The 10,210-nt window shown below is 50.6% G+C and overlaps 1 protein-coding gene across 1 annotated transcript in view; it reads left to right on the top strand.

The window, feature by feature from the left end:
* The first annotated feature begins 5,254 nt into the window (after positions 1 to 5,254).
* Positions 5,255 to 10,210, top strand: part of ANKH (ANKH inorganic pyrophosphate transport regulator) — a 110,221-nt gene continuing 105,265 nt past the window's right edge. Inside the window, exon 1 of the mRNA XM_040977424.1 lies at positions 5,255 to 5,666. Coding sequence (XP_040833358.1) covers positions 5,571 to 5,666 — 96 coding nt within the window. The 5' untranslated portion in view covers positions 5,255 to 5,570. The remainder of the gene's footprint in view (positions 5,667 to 10,210) is intronic.

Genomic DNA, 10,210 nt, shown 5'->3' with positions numbered 1-10,210 from the left:
CAGAAGTCTCTCTTCCCCACTCCTGCTCTCTTCCCTGCACAAATAAACATTTCATTGATTTTTGGTGAATCCTGCCAGCATATCTTTTCATAAATATACACAGATCCACATGCACATTCACACCCATATTCATATTTCTCTCCCTTTTTTGTCCCCAAAGTAGCATACCACTTTACAACTTGGTACCCTGCTTTTCTCACTGAAAATAGTCTTCAGTGAGGATGCAGAAAAAATTCTCTTCCTTTTTGCAACGCATTCTGAAGCATCTGTGTGCTGGTCTCTCTGGGACACTTATTAAAGAAGTCATTAAAAGAGAGAGCGATAACTCTTGGCAGAATTTAGCCAGCTAACTCCAGCTCAGCTGCAGAAAATGTCAATTTAGTCATGATGCACTCGCGCCACTCCCCTCCTCCCTCCAACTGCTGGCTTGTGCTGCGAGTACAGACTGGTTTGGATTATTTGCCCAAATGATGACTATGTTTTTGGCCAGGATGACAGAGAGATGGCAAAAATGAAACGTAAAAGGATGGGGGAAGAATGGTCAACTTCTCTTTTTGCTCCCAGGATTGTTAGAAGTCATGACTCCATCAGGAGAACAATGTTTACATGAACACAATTAAAGAGGTGACAATGGTGGCTTCCTCTCATCACACCCCCCCCCCGAGCCATGGGGAACTATTACAGCGGCCTGGACATAGAACTGTAGGAATTGCATTGATATCTAGCCCCCTACTAGTCATGGGGTTCATGACTCTTCTAGAAACTACAAACTAATCTCAGGGACTAAATCTTCCAACAAAACTGTTCTCTAGCTGCTTACACTACATACATGATGCAGAATAACTAAATACAGCCCCTGCAGACTGTGTATGGCATCTTCTTCCAAACGTATTCATGGCTACAGCATCAACCGCCATCATCAGTCCCCTCTAACCAAGGCCAGCGTTCAATGTTCAATGTTCTAGAACAGAAACATCTCAGATCTAATTTTTAAAATTCTAACCTTCTCAGCAAAAGTTCTCTGAGGGTAATTTGTACCTATTTATTTAAGATCAACCCCAGAGGGTCCGCATTCTGGCATAGTGGAATAAGTTGTCACGTGCACTGCTGGCATCCCATATTCCAATTTGTTTCCTGACTGCTCCACTTACCATCTAGCTCCCTGCTAATGCACATAGGAAAGAAGCAAATTATGAACTATGACCCCCGTGTTTGGTCCCTGGCCACACACATGAGATCCCTGAGTGGAGCTCCTGGCTCAGCCTGGCACCGTCCCAACTGCTATGGCTATTTGGGGAGTGAAGCATCCAAAGGAAGTACTCTCTCTCTCATTGTAACTCTGCCTTTCTAAATAAATAAATAAATGAATGGATGAATCTTAGGAAGGCGGGAGTTCAATCCCAGTTTTTTTTATATAGCAGTAAATCAAACATTTTGAAGCTTAAAGTCTATTTTTTTGGATTAACTTATCTTAAAAAAAATTGCTGGTCATTTATAAAATTATTTTGCAAAAAAATAACTTTTCCCATGCCCTAAAATCAATGCTAGCCTATACTCATAACCACATTTTTTATTTTAAATTTATTTTTGTTTAATTGAAAGGCAGAAAGACAGAAATTGAGAGCTCTCTGAGTGAGAGCTTGAGTAAGAAAGAGAGAAATGGATCTCCCTCTGTCGGCGTATACTCAACAGCCGCCACGACCGGGACAGGGCCGAAGCCAGGGGCTAGCTCCCCAGCCGGGTCTGCCACGTGGGTGGCGGGGGCCGCACTCTGTGGGCCAGCCCCGGTTCTTCCCAGAATGCACTACAGCTAGGATGAAGAGCAGGGCCAGGCTCTGTGACATGGCATGCAGGCATCCAATGCTACATGAAATACCTGCCCTTAGGAATATTCTTTAAAACTTTCCTTTTATGCAGTTGTGACAATTGTGTCAAGCAAAAAAAATAAGTTAAAAAAAACGTAATCACCGCGCACATTCCTGCCCACAGGTGTAACTGCTATTACAGGAGAAGCAACTCCTTCTGCGGGTTTGCCCCATACGTATAGGATACACTGCTGAGTATATTTTCAATAAATCTCACAATGACCTTTCACCAAAAACAAAACAGAAAATAAACCTGTATCTCCACAAAGTAACATCATCTGAACTTAATTGCCAAGACTTTGAGGTCTCTCTCTGGCTTTGGGGGTAATTTAGAAAACTTCCTACTTGGTTTCATCACTTGCATTCTGGCTTACCTTTCCAAACCACAGATACTAAGGAGAGAGTGAAAGCTGCCACTTGAGGATGAGTCCTTGACAGAAAAAAAAATAAAATAATTAAATGCCCCATGTTCTTCCATGTTGTCTAGTGTTATTGAAATTCACAGGCCTGCCTGGGACCAGTGTTGGGGTGCAGAAGGTAAGTCCACGTCACTGATGCTGGCATCCTTTGCATCCCAGCTGCTCCATTTCCAATCCAGCTCCCTGCTGTCTGATGCAGGTGGGAAAGCAGTGGGAAAGGACACACGTGCTTGGGCCCATGCCAACTGTGCCAGAGATGGCACGCAATTGCAGGGTCCTGGCCCCAGTTTCAACTCCGAGAATGTGGCCATTTGGGGATGTGAATTAGTGATTGGAAAACGTCCTCCTGTTTCTGTAACTCTTTGAAATCTAAAAGCACTCTTTGATGTAATTAGTGAAAACTCTCCTAAATCACTGAGAGCAAACACATGTTTAGGATAGGACAAGGTTTCATGGATTCAGCAGAATGTGCCCCGGGCTCTTGGAGACCAGGCCATGCATGGGCTTGGGCAGCAGCTGCAGGCAGTGGCCCTTGGCTAGAAGCAGATAAAAGCAATAGGCTGGATGAGGATGGACCTAGAGCGCCATCAACTCCCTATTGGACAAAGGTCAGTGTAATTAGATCATTTTAAGCAAAGAGCCTATGAACACCTGAAATAACAGAACAGATGAGCCACATGGTGATATTTGCTTTGTTTTAGAAAAAAAAAAAAAAACACCTTTCTAACAGACTTGCTTTAAATAATAAAGCTCCCAGCGTGATTGGTTAAACTGCTCCCTGCATCCTATAAGAGAGACAGTTGGGACTCAGCTGCTCTACTTTAACCCAGCTCCCTGCTAATGCCCCTGGAAAAGTTGAAGAAGCTTGCGACCCTGCCACCCACAGGGAAACCTGCACGGAGTTCCGGGCTCTTGGCTCTGGCTCAACTCACTACTGGCTATTGCAGCCATTTAGGGAGTGAACCAGCACACAGAGGATTGTGTGTGTGTGTGTGTGTAACTCTGAATTTCAAATTAACAAATTAAATGAATCCTAAAACAAAAGCAGACTCCCTCTGCAGACTTGAAGCAATGGTCAGCTGTATTGAAACGCATTTCTCAGGAACTAGCTTCCGGGAGTCCCATACCCAAAAACTTCCCGTTTTGCTGGGAAATCTCAAATATTTCTGCTTGATACATGTCACACAATAAATATTTACCAAAATTCCATTTCAATTAGAGTTACGTAAGAGTTGCAAGGTTGGTTAGCTGCCTATCCTAAGACTTTTGCTTCACACGGTTTGGAATATAAAACAGCATTCTAGAAGGGTGTGAGACTTGGAAACTTTTTATACTTCCCAAATAGTTGTGAAACACCTGCACTGGGGCCTCCTGGGGCTCCAGGCCCCTATTAGCTCAAGCTCCATGAAAATGAGGTGAGGAGTTTCTAGGCACAAAGCACTTGACTACTTTTTAAAAAAATGATTTATTTATTGAAAAGGTAGAATTACAGCAAGAGAAGCTTTTCTCCCCCAAGACTGCAGCAGTGTGGCTGAGCTAGGCCCAGGCCAGGAGTCGGGAGCTCCATCAGGATTTCCCACGTGGGCGGCAGGGGGCCAGAACTTGGCCATTTTCTGCTTTTCCAGGCCCGTTAGCCAGGAGCTGGATCACAAAGGGAGCAGCCGGGGCTCCAATCAGCCATCATTGAAACACCAGGACCCAGCTGGCTGTTTCACCAGCTGCACCACACGGCAGGCCCCTAGCACTTCTAGTAATGAATCACTCTCCTTCGTGATATAATCTTTTATTATTATTATTATTAATTACATTGCATTATGTGACCCAGTTTTATAGGTACTGGGATTCCGAAACCCTCCCCAAACCCTCCCCCCATGGTGGATACCTCCACCTTGTTGCATAACCGTAATATAATCTTTTAAGAGCGCATACAATAAGGTAAGATGGGCCATACCAGTTGTCAGGCCCAGCACAAAATATTAACTTAGGGACCCTTGTGTAAACAGAACTCCAAGGGATCAAAACCGAGGTTTTAACCCTAGGAGTCAAACCCCAAGACACCGCGCTGCCCGAGGAGCAGGGGCGAAGGTGTGGGGGGTGCCCAAGCAGCAGGTCTGCAAACCCCCAGCCCGACTCCCTAGTGCGCTGGGTGTGATGGATGCTGACTGTGAAACAGCACCGCTAAGCATTGCCCCCAAGGCACTGGAACACAGTATCAGAACAGAACAGAAAGGGTTTCGCTTTTCTTTATTTAAAAAGATGCGCTTTAGGAGTTTCCTTGCAACACCGGCACGTGGTTAGCAGGGTGCTGGGGCCAGGTCTGAAGGCCGCAGAGGGCTGCCACCCGCGGGGAGCGGCAGGGACCGTCCCGGGCGCCCTCGGCGCTCTCCTGAGGGACGCGGGTCGCCATGGCCCCCTGCAAACCCGGAGCGAGATGCCGCCTCCCGGGAGCAGCTGCGGGCCCTCCGGCCGCCCGGAGCGGCTCCTCCGGCACACCTGGGCCCCCAGCTCTCCACGCAGGCTCCCAGCACGTCCCCGGGCGCCTCCGGGGGCCCGGCCGCCGGCGGAGGGGCCCCCCCAGAGGCCTGGCCAAGCTCCGGGGCCTTCCGCTCCCTGCGCTCGGCGCGCTGACCCAGTCCCCGGGCGCCAGGGCCCGGCCTCGAGGTGGCGCAGCGCCCCAGCCTCCCTCTCCCAGCTCGTGTCCCCGCTGCCCTCGGGCCCCGCGGCCGCGCTTCCCCCGCCGGCCCCAGCCGCCGCCCCTGCCGCGGCGTGGCTCGGCGCGCCGCAGCCCGTGCGCCCCTCGTGGCCGCGCCCCGCGCGCCGGCGCCCCCGCCTCCCGCCCCCCGCGCGCCCGCCCCTGCTTCCCTCCGCGCGGCGGCCGTGGCCGTGGCCGTGGCGGCGGCGGCGGAGGCGCCTCGTGCGCGCGGTTATTTATTTATTTCCGGGCTCCGGAGCGCTTATAATGGAGCCGCTGTCAGCACAGCCTCCTGTCGCTGCCGCCGCCGCCGCCACCGCCGTCCCTCCTCTTTTTTTTCCCGGCAGATCTTTGTTGTGTGGGAGGGCAGCAGGGATGGACTTGAGCTTGCGGATCGCTTGCTAGAGCAGCCGCGCTCGGAGAGGGCGCCTCAGCCGCCAAGAGAGGAGGCCGCCGCCGCCAGCGCCACCGCCGCCGCCCGAGGCCCCCAGCCGGACGCGGCCTCCGCCCGCCCGCGCCCCGCTCGCCCCTCGCCTCCCGCAGAAGTGCCCTCGCGGCGGCAGATGTGTGTGGGGCCAGCCCACGGCGGGGACTATGGTGAAATTCCCGGCGCTCACGCACTACTGGCCCCTGATCCGGTTCCTGGTGCCCCTGGGCATCACCAACATCGCGATCGACTTCGGGGAGCAGGTAAGCTCCGGCCGCGCCCCGCGCCCGCGCCTCCCCGCGCCGGAGAGCCAGAACCCGGCGCGCTCGGCGTGGGCCTGAGACGCCGGGAGCCCCGGGAGCCCCGGGAGCCCCGGGATGGGGCTGAGGGCAGTCACCTGCCCCGAGCGCCTTTTCATCCTGGAGCGGTTGGTGCAGATGGCAGCCTGTCAGGGGTGACTTTCTCCGCACCTCAGCTCCTTTCCAACCCCTTAACACCCCGCATACTTCTCCCTCCTCCTCCCCCTCCCCAGATATCCTCTCTGAGAAATGTTCAAACCCTCGGCTGGTGGGGAAGTTTACCTATAGACGGATTTCAGTGCACGGGAGTATTATGTAATTTATGATTATGTAAACCTCAGGCCCTGAACTCAGAGTTCCCAGTAGCTCAGCTGCTGGGTTTGTCTTTCTCCGGGGTGATGGATGCGTTTGTTATGTTGATAGGGAGCTTCTGCATAATAAAGCCGAGTTAACGTCCTGGGTACTTTTTTTTTTTAATACGTATTTTGCAGCTCGAGGAATTCTTAGGGGTGCACCGCTTATGTCCTGACGAGCCCACCGTCGGTCCTCTCTAGTTTGCGATTTCTTCCTCGCCCCCACACCCGGCCCAGCCCCGGGACCCTGAAGAAGGGGCCGCACGTTTTTTTCCAGGCGTAGCGTTCTTGTCCTTGTTGCCTCTTTCGCGTGTTCTCCGTGTGGCGTCATTGCCAATCCAGCCCTGCAGGCTTTCAGGCGACGGTGGTGGCGCTGGCTGGGGAGGACTGGTACCCTGCGCTTTTGCCTCTGGGGACCTGGCTTGAGGAGGGGGTAAGGCCCCACCCCCCAGCGGGATGCATCTGCGTTTGTAAGGCCCGGGAGAGGATTTGGGGATGGGAAGCTACGTATTTCCTGAAACCCTAAGGCAGATAGATCTACTTTTGCAGATCGGTTCATCTGTTCTGCCCACTACGCGTCCAGGCACTTGGCGTCAAATGCCCTTTTGCATGAGTTTTATGGAGTTGTAGGGCGATGGACACATGCGGGTCCAGGCCACCGTGTGGGCAGGTGCATTCCGCCCCCTGGGAGTGAGTGATGACTCAGGGGTCAGAAATGTCCAGCCCTTAAGGTGGAGAGGAGACCCGAGCGTGCGTCGGCAGACAGCAGCGTCGGCTTCACATGCTTTGGCGATGATTTAGGAGCGCCAAATTAAAAAAGCTACAGCTTTCAAGTCTCTGGCTTATTGAGACCAAAGGGGTAATAAAATCTCTTTGAATATGCCCTAGGAGAGGTTTATTTTGCTAGAACCGTCACAGGTTGTGTGTCCGGGGAAAAGAACTTTTTAAATGGAAATGTAGCTGTAAGCAGGATTCCCCCTGCAAAGCCAGTGGGCTGCACATGTCACACCGTGTAAAGGGATTGCACACGGATGTTCCTGGAGCTGTTAGTGTGTGTGTGTTTGGAGGGGGGTGTTGTTTGGGTGGTAGGAAGTTTTGGTCTACCCACAGCCTCCTGCTGCTCCTAGAATGATGTCTGTTGGGTAGATTTCTCGGTCAGAAAGCCCAGATACCAAGAATTCACTCCAAGAAAGCTTGCGACTCTTAACTGCCACATTTTAGAGCAATCTTGGCGGTGGTAGTCATTGGAGAGGGCGGGATGGAGTTAAACTTTGCACAGGGAGGGGAAAGTGTATGTAGTAGAGCCACTAGCTTTTAGAATGTGAAGGACAGGCGCAGGAGAAAGCAATGGAAATGCACCTGCTACTGTGACAACTAAAATCAGCTGCAGAACCCTGCAGGTTCTCAGAACGCTATCTGCTAACTGTATGTGTGGAATTTACCTGCATTCTTGCACGTGGACTTGGCCTCCATTCACTAAGCGTGGAGTAGGTGCCCAGCGTGGGCTGCATGAAAGGAGAGAAGTAGGGGGTCTGTGGAGCGTGCAGCATTTGCCCAGGGTCACCCCGGTAATAAGATGGCAGAGCCAAGGGAGAGCCCTGGCAGCTTGGGCCTTCACCCGTTCCACTGCCAGCTTCCTCCAGCCGGGCTTGTGTGCTGACATCTGCCAGGAGCTCTCAGACATGTAGACAGAAGCTCTGTTTTTCTGGTTCTCAGCCTGGGTTCAAATTTGCTATTTGCTATCATGTTTTGCATTTTGAAGATGGGGGAGATGTAGGCCTGCCTCGGGAGGAGGGATGCTGGGACCAACAAGTTTCAAGTAAGAGCTGTAGTAGATAACAAAACTAACAGCAGGTCTTATTTTAGCAAATAGAGCTCCTGATGCAGGGGAGAAAAAAATAAGATAAGAAACAGCTGATACCTAAATTATCTGCAACTCTCTTCAGCTTTGTCCTGGCTGCCATACTGACTGCTCAGGAAAGGCTCTGAGGTCGGTTTTCAACAACGTGCTGCAAGTGTCTGCACTGCAAGTGTCTGCACGTGTGGCTGCTTGATAGCCCAAGGCCGACTTGACGGTTGCTCCTGTTTCAAGCTAACTTTGGAAGAAAGGCCCTGATTTCCTTAAGAGCCAAAATTTCCAAAATGTGGGAGAAATGATGAAACTGTTAGCTACTTAAGACTCTGACAGACAAGAAATGCTTTGTGCCCGGTGCCAGCCTGTCCACCCGACCCTTACCCCTTACGAACCTACCCAAGAACAAAGGCAGGAAGGCTAACTGTGGGTGTTCGATGTTCAGTGTGGCAATTCGAAGACCCGAGCTGCTGATCTGAGTGAGGAGGTGTTTCTCTCTAACAGGAGAGTTAAAACATTTCATTAGGAATGTTATAAAGTCTCTAAACCTCCCCATTCCTAATGTTGTAAACCTCTAGTTAGGTTTCCACAGTGTTAGGGAACCAGGGATTAGTAATATCACAAAATGTAAGAAAAAAAAATCCCAGGAAACAAGCTGAGTAAGTGTCCATGTTTACCAAGTGGAGATGCAGAGATGTTGCCTTAGAAGAGGCTGGCCCTGCTGCCTGGCACTGAGAGAACATTCCTTCAGGTCCTTCGCCCGGGCTCGCTGAGCTGGGCACGAGAGCTCCCCGGGCAGAGCTTGCTACCAGCGATCAAAGTGCCCCTGATGTCCCACTTTCCAAGTGCTTAAATATAGAAACGTGAAAGCAGAATTTCCCAGTAAATGTAGGGGAGGCTGCCCCTCCTCCCCACTGCCTGCATACTCCAGTCTATTCTGTATTAATGGAATAAGCTTCCAAAGGATGCTTTTCTACTTCAGAAAGGAATATATGACAATTCGTTAGCATGTGTTTTTAAATAAGTGTCCATGTCAGCACATGTATGCGGTGTGTGTGCATCTAGGAAATGTGCTACAAAACAGGGAAACATTTTTCCCAGATTCCTTAAAATTATTCAAGTGTGATTAGAAACCGTAGCCCTCCATTTGATCAGAGAGCGCACGATGGTTCCTTCTGCCTTGTTAGCCTATTGTTTAAACACTGAAGTTTTTGGTTTGCCTTTTAACATGAAGTTTCCATCGACATCTTTTGTGTCCAAACAGAAGAAGTGCTTTCTCTGACTGCCTCGGGCCTTCTCTCCGGCGTGCTCTGGTGCCCATTTCAGTTGGCCGTTCATGTACAGAAAATGGGTCACGCCTCTCTGCAGTCCATGTTCAGTCAAGGACGCTGTGGCCTCCTTCGTCTAGTTGACACTGCTGTGTCTGGTGGTTCCCCGTCCTGGGTTGCTTAGGTAAGCAGGTTGGGAGCCACAGTGTGTAATCCCGAGGCTGGTTCACTGCTTGTTGGCTTATTAGTGAGGTGGTTTGGTGGCCAGCTTAAACACCACTTGGGCGTAATAGTTCCTTCCAGCATGCATGTCCTTCATCCACCGAGGCAATGACTACATCCTTCCAGTAGCAGAGCAAATTCCTTCCAGGCCATTTTAACATGTATTATGTGATATTGCTCATAGCACATAGCCCTTTTTTTAGTTTTCAGGTTTTCATTTATTTCTTTGAAAGGCAGAATGACAGAAAAGGAGAGAGAGAGAGGAAAGAGTCTTCCAAATGCTGGTTCACTCCCCAAGTGCTCACAACAGCCAGAGCTGGCTCAGGTGGGTGCCAGGAGCCAGGACTTTGACTTGAGCCATCACTGGCTGCCTTCCGGATGCACGGGAGCAGGGAGCTGGACCGGAAGCAGTGGGACTGGATCCTCCAAACTGCGCTGTGGCGTGCCAGTGTCTCAAGCAAGTGGCTTCACCCCAGCGCCTCCCCTTCTAGTTGTACTTTGGTTTCCATGTCTTTTCAGGTTTGAGACGACGAGGTAGGTTATATTGGAGTGAGAAGAGGGTCTGGTTGGAGAATCAGTCCTCTAATAAGCTTGTTAGACCCTGGTATGTGCCTATAGGAAACACATGATGTATCTTGTGCTTTTGAATCTGTCTGATCCTATTATTTCCTGTGAAAACGCACCAGAGAACACACAGCTTTTCTGCAGAATTATCTGGGTCTGAGCTACCCACACAACTGAGTACTTTTGACAGCTGAAGGTTATACCTTTGTAAGAGGGATTTTTTTTAAAAAAAATTATTTGAAAAAGAGT

Source organism: Ochotona curzoniae, unplaced genomic scaffold (genome assembly GCF_017591425.1).
Source record: "Ochotona curzoniae isolate NIBS_2020 unplaced genomic scaffold, NIBS_Ocur_1.0 contig_2754, whole genome shotgun sequence".
Lineage (NCBI taxonomy): Eukaryota > Metazoa > Chordata > Mammalia > Lagomorpha > Ochotonidae > Ochotona > Ochotona curzoniae.
This window is presented reverse-complemented; position numbering and strand designations above follow the sequence as displayed.